Genomic DNA, 12,618 nt, shown 5'->3' with positions numbered 1-12,618 from the left:
CAAACAATCAAAAGCAGCTGTTTAGGTCGACTGCAACAAGTGGGAATGACGGTGGCAGCGAAGAGGAATTCTTGGGATTGCAGACAGCATAGGGAGGGGTGTCTCGGGGCTGCGACAGCAAGGAGGATGTCTGGACAGCAAAGACGGGCAGTTGGAATGAATGGCGACAAGACGGGAGTTGGTTGGAAGGGATTGCAACAAGTGGAGGAGGTGGTGGCTTGCGGTTGCAGGATGACAGTAGAGTTGTTATTCGCTGGTTCAGACAACAAGAAAACGCGGTGACAACATCAAAGGGAGGAATGCATATGATGGAAAAGCTTGAGATAAATATCTGAAGAGAACGTGTTGAGTTGTAGAGCCCGGTCCACTGTATTCTTATGGCAGTCAATTGATAATTAATTGCTAAATTAATTGCAAGTAATTTCTTCCTTATTTTTGGTTTCTCGCTTACCCATATTTCTCCCGCTCTCCCTGGATCTCCCGCCTTCTTCGACTGTGGCATACGAAGCAATAAAATGGAAAAAGAGTTACAGAAAAGGCATCTCTCTCTATTTGAAAAATCACAAGCTTTTGGCTCCTTGTATGGTCGCTTCCTTTTGCTCTTCTTTGGTGAGACACTTACGGTTTCGCTGCCGGAAGAAATTGCAGAAGAGGCTAGATCGAGCTTTGGTTTTCCTTAGGTTTACTTCTGCTGGTGGCTCTCTGTTTAGAGAGAGAGAGAGAGAAGGTAAGGAGAGATTTTTTGGTAATCGTTGAAGTGACCGACGAGTGTAATTCTCAAGCTAATAAAATCCTCTGCAACTTTGTGAATGTAGGCAATTTGCCGAACCACATAAATCTGTGTTGTTTCTATTTTTGCGAATTTTGTCGTTCAATTTTTTGTTTTATTGTCGTTTTTCACAACAATTGGTATCAGAGTCATGGTTCAAATATAAGGAAGAACGATGGACGGAGATGATGTGATGACATCCGAGATTGAGAAGTTTAATGACATAAATTTTAGTTATTAGAGGATAAAGATAGAAAACTACCATTATGAGAAGAAACATCATCTTCCGTTACTGGGAAAGTGACCAGAAAAGATGAATGAGGTGGAATGGAATCTCTTGGATCGACAGATTCTGGGGGTTATACAATTAACTCTGCCAAAATCGATTGCACACAACGTTATCAAAGAGAGGACTACTGCAGATCTCATGGTGGTTTATCAGGTATGTATGAAAAGTCATCGATGAATAACAAATTACATCTGATGAAAAATTATTCAACTTGAAGATGACGGAAGGTGTCTGTTGCTCAGCATCTGATTGATTTTAATACCATCATAAATCAATTGTTGTTTGTTGAAATTGATTTTGATGATGAGATACATGCGTTGATATTGTTAGCTTTATTGCCAAATAGCTGAGAAACCATGATGATCACAGTTAGCAGTTCTGCAGGTAAATCTAAATTGAAATATGATGATATTCGTGATTTGAGTTTGACTGAGGAGGTGCGCAGGAAAAATTCTGGCGAAACCTCGGGTTCGAGTTCGACACTGAGTATTGATTCCAGAGGGAGATCACATGACATAAACTCAAACAGAAGAAGATCAAAATCAAAGCCTAGTCAGCAGACAACCTATTGTAATTGTGGCAAAACTGACCACATAAAATGAAACTACAGGAATCCCAAGAAGAAGGAGAATGATATCGCTAATGTTGTAACTGAAGAAATACATGATGCGCTACTGCTGGCAGTTCACAGTTCTGTTTATGATTGAATTCTGAATTCATGAGCTTCCTACCATACATCTTCTCACCGAGAGTTAATGCAGAACTATATTGCTGGCTACTTTGGGAAGGTGTATCTGGCTGATAGAAAAACTCAATGTGGTGGGGATGAGAGACGTTGTTATTGCTCTCCCTAACAATAAGAAATGAGCTTTGCAAAAGGTCAAATACATGCTTGAGTTGAAGAAAAACCTCATTTATGTTGGACAACTCAATGAGGGTGGTCATTCAGTAGTGTTCTCAGAAAGCACTTGGAAGGTTACCAAATGAGTATTAGTACTGACTCGGGATAAGAAAACTAACACACTATGAATGATTACATGTTTACTCAACATTGTTGGTACTACAGTTGTAGAGAGCACGACAGATCTGTGACATTGTAAGTCTGGTCACATGGGTCAGAGCTATGAAGAAATCTTGCATGATGAAAATTTGAGCAAGTAGGAGCTGACCATGAAGGGGTGATGAATTTACTGTCAGAGAATTAGACTTTGGAGCTGACAAAACTTTCACCGAGAAAGAAGGCATTGCGTAACAAGTGAGTGTACCGGGTGAAGACTGTGCTTGATGAAAGTAAGAGGTCAAAGGCTGAATTTGTTGAGAAAGACTTTCACTGAAGACAGGATATTGCCCATGCAGTGAGAGTTGTAAGCACATACAAGAATAATCTAGGAAAGAACATGGAGGTACAAGACTATGTTAACGTTAATATGTCGACTAAGTGTGCTTCTCTTGAGAAACTGAAGTTGTACTTGACTTTAGTTGGTCTTCTGATATGAAGACCGGACTTTGAGTTGCAGAGGTGGAGGATGTCACGTCTGAGAAAAAATGACGATGCAACCAATGTGGATGGTGCAGCTAGTATACCAGTCTCCAAGTGAGAGATTTGTTGAGTTGTGAAGACTGGTCTACTGTGTTTTTATGGTAGTTAATTGATAAAGAATTGCTAAATTAATTGCAAGTAATTCCTTCCTTATTTTTGGTTTCTCGCTTGCCCATATTTCTTCCGCTCTCCTTAAATCTCCGGCCTTTTTCGGTTATGGCATACGGAGCAGTAAAATGGAAAAATAGTTACGGAAAAAGCATCTCTCTCTGTTTGAAAAATCGCAGGGTTTTGGCTCCCTTGTATGGTAGCTTCCGTTTGATCTTCTTTGGCGAGAGACTTACTATTTCGTTGCAGGAAGAAATCGCAGAAGAGGATAGCTCGACCTTTGGTTTTCCTTTGGTTTACTTCTTCTGCGGGTGGCTCTCGGTATAAAGAGAGAGTGAAGGTGACGAGAGACAACTTTTCTTGTAATCGTCGAGGTGATCGACGAGTGTAATTCTCAAGCTAATAAAATTCTCTGCAACCCCGTAGACATAGACAATTTACCCAATCATGTAAATCTGTGTTGTTTCTATTTTTTTGAGAATTTTCTCGTTCCATTTTTCACTTTATTGCCGTCGTTTTTCACAACATAACGAACTACAGATGGAGAACCACTCGATCCTTGGAAGGAGGTCACCTCCTCAGATGAACTATAGTTAGAGCACCACCCGTTTTTGGATACAATCTTAGAAAGGAAATGCCTGGACCCTGACGACTGCCTTGACAAAATGCAAACCAAAAATTGACCTTCAACCCCTAATACAACACATATTGGAAAAAGACTCAAAATGTATGAATGATAATAAGAAAGAAAGCATAAAAAAGAAAATCAAAACTATTTCAGCCAGTCTCTAGTCTCTTGTAGTTGGGGAAAATCGCGTTTGAAGTGGGAAGGGGGAGGCTTCGACCTCATTTGCCGCTCCTCATAGTATGATGTCAAGCACTTATGTTGAAGGTGGTCGAGCTGATATGAACTTTTGGGGTTGAAGGCTCTCCTACTGCGGCCAGGGGAACTCTTGGATTCCACTAGCGACTGCCCCCGAGAGCTTCCTCTACTTGTGAGTATACATCCATATCAGTCCAACCTTCTATGGGTACACTACTGAATTTAATTGGACTTCATTTCACGTGCATTCTGCTAAATCCTCCAGAAGTAAGCCAAGGTTAGCTCAACCTTATCTTAAGTGAGGGCAATTTGAACCTCCTCGAATGGTGGTGTTCATGACAGTAATGTATTGATGATGTCCTATACTGCACTCTGTGGTGATTGTCCCTTGTCTAAAATCGACACCTCTGTTCTATCATCTTCTATCGTTACCAAAATTGATTCTGCTGACACTTCTCAATTGGCAAGAAACCTATAATCTTAGACTTCGCAGAAGGTAAGAGAATGATACGCTTTCCATCCTTGGCGAATGACCAGGTGATTCTTACTTGTCATGCTGAGTCTGACGATCAAACTGCCATAATCTCCCTAACAACAAGTGACAAACATCCATGGGCACGATGTCACACCAAACTTGATCCTATATCTGACTCTTAATTGAAAGCTCTACGAGGCATTTCCTGTCAATGCTAACTCTGTTCTTCATCTGCAACCACGTCAGGAATTACGGCTAAGAGTGCTTCTAAGTCGTGGGGCTCAACTTATCCACCGTATGTGTAGACGCCACATTGTCGATGTTTCTTCCATCAATGATAAGACTGCATACCTTTCCCTTAATACTGCAATAATGCTACTTGTAACCTCAATTTGAAGGATTTGTTGAACCACCAACATCTCTTTCTCATCCAGTGGAAGTTGGTACTCATTCTTTTCTCAACTGCCTCTTCGCCACTCACTTTGTCTAGTGCACCCTAATCGGTGAAGGAAACGACTCAAATCATCGGGCAACTGGAACCGATGTGTCCAAAACCACGACTTTTGAAATATTTCCTGTCGGGACGATAGTGGGGGTGTTGCTATTCTCAGACTTCTTATCACTCTGAGTAACTCAATCATTTCCCTGACCAGACTTCTCAACTTTCTTAGGTATACTCATATTGATGTCTCCAACTATGGGTAGCTGTTTGAATGACAGTGAGTGCTTGCTCCGCTTTTGCCATCTCTCCACCTTCAGTGCTAATGTCTGAATGTCACTTAAAGACCGATAAGGTTGTAGCTGAACCACATTGTTGATGGCGGGCTTCAAGCTTGCGAAATTTCTGGCTATCGTATGCTCATCTGGCTCCATCAAATCACATTCCAGATTAATTTGCATGAACTTCACGGTGTACTCTTCCATTAGCAACTCTACGGGTAGTGGAGCCTTAAGAAAATATTCTGATGTTAGTGTGGGGGTGGGTATTGTTGCTGCAATTCTCTTCATCTTCTCTCAATAATATTGCTTCGTGCTTCTATTCCTTCTTCATATTCTCCCACCACAATGAGATGCTCTTCTTCAACTTGATAATAGCCAGTTTCACTTGCGGCCATCTGACACCTCCTTGTATGCAAAGATCCTCTCAATGGTTTGCAACCATTCTAATCCTCTAACAGACACTTTATTTCTGTATCCTTAAACAAATACTACTTCTCTTAACCTTATTTGATATTGTATCCCAAAGCGTCATGACTTGTCCTCTTCTCCACTGGAATCATCCCTAGAGAAGGGATTCAGGCATTCCTCTCTCTCTTCTTCGGATCTCACTATCAAATGATCCCGGAGCTAACCCAAACAACAATAAGGACACAAATATTACTAAAAAGGGCAATAGACGGTTACAACTAAATGCACTTGAAAGGGAAATATATTGATAAATACAAACAAACGCAACTAAACTGTATCAAAAGGTGGTGGTGGTTTGGTGAGTGGACGGCTGGAGGAAGGTGATGAGGCGGTGGATGGCGTGAGGAAGGTGAAGGGGAAGTTGCGGGGGGTTGCGGGGGATTGCGGGGGAAAGGCGGAGGTTTTCCGGCTGAAATACTACAAGTAGAGGCTGGTTGGATGGTTGCGAAGGATGGAAAATTCGGAGATAAATTCCCCACGAGAATGAGCTACAATCGGAGCACCACTTGATCTCTTGGAAGGAGATCACCACCTTGGACAAGCTACAGTTGGAGCACCGCCCGACTTTGGATACAACCCTCAAAGGGGGAAAACCTGGATGCCGATGGCTGTCCTGATATAACACAATAAAAAAAAAACGGACTTCTAAACCCTGATACAACACATATATATGAAATAACTAGAAATGAATGAAGTATAATAGGAAAGAAAGCATAAAAAAGGAAAACAAGACTATTTCGGCCCGCTTCCTGTCTCCCGCAATCTAGGGAAGTCACATCTCGTGTCTTGCATCCGAAGTGGGGGCGCTCCCACGTCAAAGAGAGAGTCTGCTACTCAGTTTATGGATATCCTACTGCGCAATTGTACGATCTACGGTCGTGGAGCCAGCGGGAAAGTAAACAAGCATTGCTTAAATCAAAATCGAGTCTTGTCAGAATTTTTGGAAAGAGAAGCAAATCTAAATCAATACCAAACGAAACATTGGTTTCCCATTGAAAGTATACTTGTAATGATGCAACACCAGCACTCAATCTTTTGAGGCATGGAAGAATGTTGTTGTCTTTCTTTTCATTATATTGGTTCTTCTTTTTCTTGTTTTGTTCGTACAAATATTACACTCATTCTAACTTTTTTATCTGCAGGATAATTTTTTCTTTCCATATTTCTTTTACTTGTGCCTGGAAAATACTATGGACATTCATGATGCAGTTGTTTCCTTTTTATTGAAGCATGCATTTCTCCAACATATTTAGAGTTTTGTTCTCTTACAGCTTGCTGGTTTTCATGTGGTATTCTCCATAACAGTAGGCAAGCAACAATCTAGGTTTCATTAAAAGATAAATACTTCAAAAATTTTATTTTATCGAAAATGCCAGCAGCTGCATTATGACTCCAGCTGGGCTATCCTTTCTGAAAAAGATAAACTTAACCGCACTTAGGTTATTTTCTCATACAATTTTTTTATTCTCTGCAGGATTTTTGGATGTTGGATTTGAAAACAAATCAGTGGGAACAACTTCTTTTAAAAGGCTGTCCAACTGCAAGATCGGGCCATAGAATGGTAAAATTATTATTTATATTTTTTTCTATGATAAAACTGATAACATCTTATTCCAATGGATTGGTTTTGCATTTGTAGTAATTATGCATGGTTGGCGGTACTTGTTGGTTCCTTTTCTTCAGTGAAGGACATGCTCAAATATAAGGGGTTTTAGTATTAGAAAAACAAAAATTGAGTGTGTTTTGTGGTTTTGCAATTTATAATTATAAAACAATATTACTCTAGGATAAATTGATACGTAGGTGTTTTATATTAAGCATCTTGAACTTTATATACAATAACGGATAGGTAGTTTATGAAATGTGATGCAGGGCTTATTGGGTGGCCGACTAAATCGACCGACCTTCATTGGAGGATGGAGGGAACTCCTTCCTATTCTATTCCTTACATATTTCTCTTCCTTTCGTTTTTTTTCCTTGCTTATTTATCTTCCTTTCCTATTTCTATTCCTTGTCCATTTCTCGTTTTTAACTATTTCTCTTCCTTTAATTATTTCATTTCTTTTCCTTTTTATGCCTTTCTATTCCATCCCTTTTCTTGCCTATTATCTTCTATTTCTTTCTACTATTCTCTATTATATATATATATATTCTAAAAATATTTAAATACATAGTATCGGGTGGCTAGAGAGCAACTCAATTTGGTTTTGCCTCTGCCTCTTGTTCTAGGGAAGGAGCAAGCTAATAAGTTGGTAAGATGATTGTCATTGTCAGTAGTAACCAATGTATCATCCAAAATGTTTCCGAGCTGGAGTCGACCTCCATTCTTTTTCTTCCTCCTGGAATAGACCTGCCATTCCTCTTTCGAGGATTGGCTCACCTGATCTTGTTCTAAAGTGTGTTGAAGATATGCAAATTGTTGAACATTAAAAGCAACTACATGTTGTACCGGCTGATCTGTTATTGGATCAAAAGAGTCCTCTCGTGTTGCTTGACATGTATGTGAGTCTTCTTCAATAACAGTGGGTGATATAAGCACAACTGGATCTGTAGCTGTAGTATGTTGTTCTTCTTCAAGAACTGCGGTGTTGAGAAGAGGATCGAGTTCAATATTCTCAACAGGGATAATAGGTGGTTTCTTTTTTAGCGATATTCAACCTTAGATGAGGATGCAAACGATAGCAAATAGTAGAGCTGTGACCAAACATATTACAATGAGAGCAATAAGGAGGATGTGATTCGATTTCAACCTTTTGTCATTACCCGTTGTGAGTGGTTCCAATCCACACCTCATCTGGAGCTGGTTGAGTGATATCCCTCTCAACTAACACATAAGCCACAAAGGGTCTGGTGACAGCAAGCGTAGGACTATCAACCCTGAGAGACTTATCGTAAGCAGTTGCTAAGGAGTAGAAAATTTCCAAGTTGAATAAATGTAATTTTAACCCCGGGAATTTAATCCAGACTGGAATGATAGGGGACTCCGCTTTTGGGTCGAAACCAACAGTCTACTTCAGAATTTTCATTTAACGGTTGCCGATCTTGATAACTTTTCGAGAAACGATGCGAGTGTAATCGACATCATGAGACAACTGAATCAGTATGTGCCGACCATCAATTAAACCAATATTCCAACTGTCCAATAGCTTCATAGCATCAAAATTTTTCCGAATGAACTCCAGTTTTGGGTGACCATACAAAAATTTCCCCACTAGAGCAAAGCGCCAGGAGGACGCGAGAGTACTGGTTTCAACCTCAATGAGAATAAGAGCAGACTTCTCATTTTTTTTTCTAATTTTTTTATGAAGGTGTGATCGCCACCACCTTCAAGAAACATTGTAGGACTTGCTAATATGAAAACCATACTCTTAACCTGAAATAGAAGCACGAGTAGGAATAGGAATGTCGCCGACAAGTGCAGTGGTATAGGAGTGGATTGTGGATGCCATCTCCAAAGCAACTAGGGGAGCCGCTGGAAATAGGCGAGCAAAACTACTGCCTACGAACGAAGCGAGCAGTCGAGTAGGTCGATGTGGCGGAGCAGTCTATCAGCCTTGACGAATAAGATGCCGCAGACGACGAAGGCTGTGATTTTATCAAGGCACGACGAAGTACGACGTGGAAACAATGCAGCAAACGGAGTCACGAAGCCGAGGGAGGTGAAGTCGAAGCAGACGGAGTCGAGCAGACGAATTTGACGCAGACGAAGAGCGACGAAGTAGCGGGCGATGAAGTATGACGAAGGAGCAGACTGTGATTTCGATTCGGCGAAGAGATAACGAGGGCTACTCGGGTCGCCATGAAGACGCGATGGGAGTAAACATCCAACGACGAGAAAGTGTTCCGGTTGTAATTAGTCTAAAGTGGTGATCTTCTCCAAAGGTTTGAATGGTACTCCAGCTATAACTCGATTCTGCGGAGATAATTATCTTCCCTAACTCCCATATGCAGTCCACCTTCCCATGTTTTCTCTGCCGTCCCACCCTTCCCCTTGCTGTCCCCATCTCCCACCTTCACTGCCACAACCTTTTCACTTGCTTCTCACTGCCAGCATCTGCACCCATACCCATTCGCTCTTATCCCGGATAGCCGCGCCACGTCAATTTCGGCTGCATGCTTGCTGCCCAGAACCCGAAAAAAACCTTCACTTTTGTTGTTTTTTGTTTGTCGATCACCTCGTCCACCATCCCACCACCTTCCAACCCTCACCGACCCACCTCCACTGCCACTTGATCAACCCTAGCCACGTGTCGTGTCGAGTGTGCTGTTATTTTCTATTTCCATTTAGTAGGTTGTAATTTCCCTTTTTGTGTGTGAGTTGTAACAACTCAATCGGCTTTCCAGTACTAATATTTATTTTTTCTATTATGGTTGGGTTAAATCAGGTATCATTTGGTATCAGAGCTAGGTTAACTTTGGTCCTATCCTAGGGTTTCCTAGCATCCGCCCCTACTGAAGTCACTTCCACCAAAAAATTTTTCTTTTCTATCAACCACCAAACTATAGCCAAATTTAACCTAACCCTAAATTCCCTTTGTTGATTTTCAAAATCGGCGACCCCAAATTAAATTCTCTAAACCCTCAATTAGTCTCATACTCCCTCTTTCACCTTCCACTCTAAACCCTTGCCATGCCACTAAATCGAGCCTACCGTGGAGGAGATACAATGGGAGATCCGTCGATTTCAACAGAAACTTGCGAAGGATATTGATGATGTGACCCAGGGGGAGATTACCCTAAACCAGGATATGAAGAATTGAAAGAGTAGCAAGTGACAATGACCTGAATCTCTGCTATAGGGAGGACTTTAGTGATGCAAAAGATAGATCACAATGCTTTGGAAACCAGTTTAAAGCTGAGAGAAGAGGCAGCATGTGGAGAACGAGAGAATATAAAGATGAAGTGAGAGATCCAACGCCAATTCCTACCAGCTTATTATAGACAGAATGTCCATACTCTAATTTCAAAAGTGGAGAGTCCGCATTGTCGGGAGACCATCACGTCTTGCAGGCAGTGCTCAACCTTAGGGTCTTACAACCAGATTATACCCATGAGAACATTCAATTGAGTTAAGTGTGGAGAACTGGTGGAACCAATCAGCATCTCTAAATTTGACCCAGTCAGAAAGTGTTGCAAGTGCCATGAATTTGAGCACGTTGAATAAGATTGTACAACCAGGGCGTTGGTCTGTTTCACCGGGCAGGGCGTTCTTGGAAAATTAGATACTGACACAGTAGATACTAAAGATGGTGATGACACAATGGAGGAGAACCAACTTCTAGTTGAGGAGGAGAAGATGCACATAGTTCCAGCTGAGCCTGTGGGAGAAACTCCAACCGACTTCACGGTGAGTGTCCAACACAGTCTTGAGTTTGAGGAACTGGTATCAGAGGCATGACAACTCCATACAAGAGAAATCAGATAATTCAGATATATAACTCGTTCCTGAGTTGCCTCTACTGAGGGAGGTCCATTAGGCCTTTTTTTGGCCATGTTGGGAAGATTTTATTGAGTTATTAAGATATTAGATTCAGTTCAGCAGTGTCCCACCATTAGATGGCCAAATGAGAGGGATGAACACCATACTTGAAAATTTTCAATGGGATTCATGTCCTATCAGTGAAGAAAAGTTCTCTCTTGAGTGGTTACTAGTGAGTGGTGCAACCTGACACTGAGTCTACCCTAGAGTTGATATCTTTACTCATGTTGGTTTATGAGCTACATTCCACTGAGTATGAGAAGTGGAAGAAGAATGTTCCAGACTTAAGAGTTCAAGTGTTACATATCGGGAACCTACATCTATATACAACCCCAACTCAAGACATGTTCTATCAAGCCGTGTTGAGGAATGACGATACATACATGATTGACCTACCAGGGGGATACACGATCTCTGTTATCTTCAATGTGGCGGACTTGACTCCGCGCTACAAGAAGTCAGAAGCTTCGACGAATGAAGTCGAAACTCCCCCAACCCTGGGAGACTGATGCGGTACTTGCTAGGTGGCCGACTGAACCGACCAACCTTCATGGGGGGCCGGAGGGATCCCCTTCCTCTTCTATTCCTTGTCTATTTATCTTCCTTTCCTATTTCTATGCCTTAACTATTTCTCTTCCTTTCCTATTTCTATTCCTGACTTATTTCTCTTTCTTTTCTATTTCTATTCATTTTCTTTTCCATGCCTTCCTATTTCATCCCTTTAGAGGTGGTCTTGACTTGTCTATGATTTTCAGATTTCTGCCTCGGTCTTTTCTTCTAGGAAAGGGATGTATCCGACGGCAAGAAGGTGCTCCGACTGTAACTCATCTAAGGTGGTAATCTTCTCCAATGGTTTGAGTGGTGCTCCGACTGTAACTTGATCCCATGGGGATACTTATCTTTCCCAACTCCGCTTTGCAGTCCATCTTTCCTTGTTTTCCTTGCCTCCACCCACTTCCCCTTACTGTCCCCATCTCCTACCTTCTCTGGCCCATCCTGCAAACTCTTCCACTGTTGCTGCTGCCAGAACTTGCACCCACACTATGCCGCTCTCATTTCGGACAGCTATGCCACGTCAATATCGGCTTCGTGCTTGTTGTTCTGAACGCAGAAAACCGTCGCTTTTGTTGTTTTTTGTTTGACGACCACCTCGTCCACCATCCCACCACCTTCCAACCCTCACCGACCCACCTTCACAACCACTTGATCCAACCCTAGCCACGTGACGTTTGTTGGGTGTATTGTTATTTCCTATTTCCATTTGTTGGTTGTAATTTTTCTTCAGTGTGTGAGTTATAACTAAGGAAACTAATATTAGGATAGGATCTTGGAATATAGGCACTCTCAATGGTAAATTTATGGAATTAGTTGATATTATGATTCATAGGAAAATTAATATCTTATGTATTCAAGAAACTAAGTGGGTGGGAGAAAAAACTAAGAAGATTGATAATTTAGGTTTTAAACTTTGGTATTCTGGTAAGAGTCGCACTAGAAATGGTGTAGATGTAATTATAGATAAGACTTTGAAAGATAATGTTGTAAAAATTAATAGAGTTGGTGATAGAATTATAGCCCTTAAGATTATCATTGATACTAAGATTTTTAATATTATAAGTGTTTATGCTCCTCAAGTAGGTTTAGATACAGAATTTTGGAATGACTTAGAAGACTTAATACAAATGATACCTCTTGAAGAAAGAATTTTTATTGGAGGAGATTTAAATGAGCATGTCGGCAGAGTGGTAGAAGATTTCAGAAATATTCATGGTGGCTACGGTTTTGGAGTAACTAATGAAGAAGGTAAAGTTATTTTAGATTTTGCTTTAGCGTTTGATTTTGTTATTACTAATACTTTATTCAAGAAAAGGGATGAACATCTTATTACTTATAAGAGTGGATCTAATAAAACACAAATTGATTATTTTCTTATGAGAAGAAGAGATC

General features: G+C 41.0%; 1 protein-coding gene across 3 annotated transcripts in view; it reads left to right on the top strand.

Moving 5' to 3' along the window:
• The window catches only part of LOC110018756 (kelch domain-containing protein 4), a 91,326-nt gene that overhangs the window by 12,848 nt on the left and 65,860 nt on the right, over positions 1 to 12,618 (top strand). For all 3 annotated transcript variants that reach the window (XM_020716178.1, XM_020716177.1, XM_020716176.1), the window contains exon 6: positions 6,667 to 6,753. In XM_020716178.1, the coding sequence (XP_020571837.1) occupies positions 6,667 to 6,753 (87 nt within the window). The remainder of the gene's footprint in view (positions 1 to 6,666; positions 6,754 to 12,618) is intronic.

The sequence above is a fragment of the Phalaenopsis equestris genome, unplaced genomic scaffold (genome assembly GCF_001263595.1).
Source record: "Phalaenopsis equestris unplaced genomic scaffold, ASM126359v1 Scaffold000036, whole genome shotgun sequence".
NCBI classification, from domain to species: Eukaryota; Viridiplantae; Streptophyta; class Magnoliopsida; order Asparagales; family Orchidaceae; genus Phalaenopsis; species Phalaenopsis equestris.
Note: the sequence above shows the minus strand (reverse complement) of the source record. Positions and strands in the feature narration are given on the sequence as shown.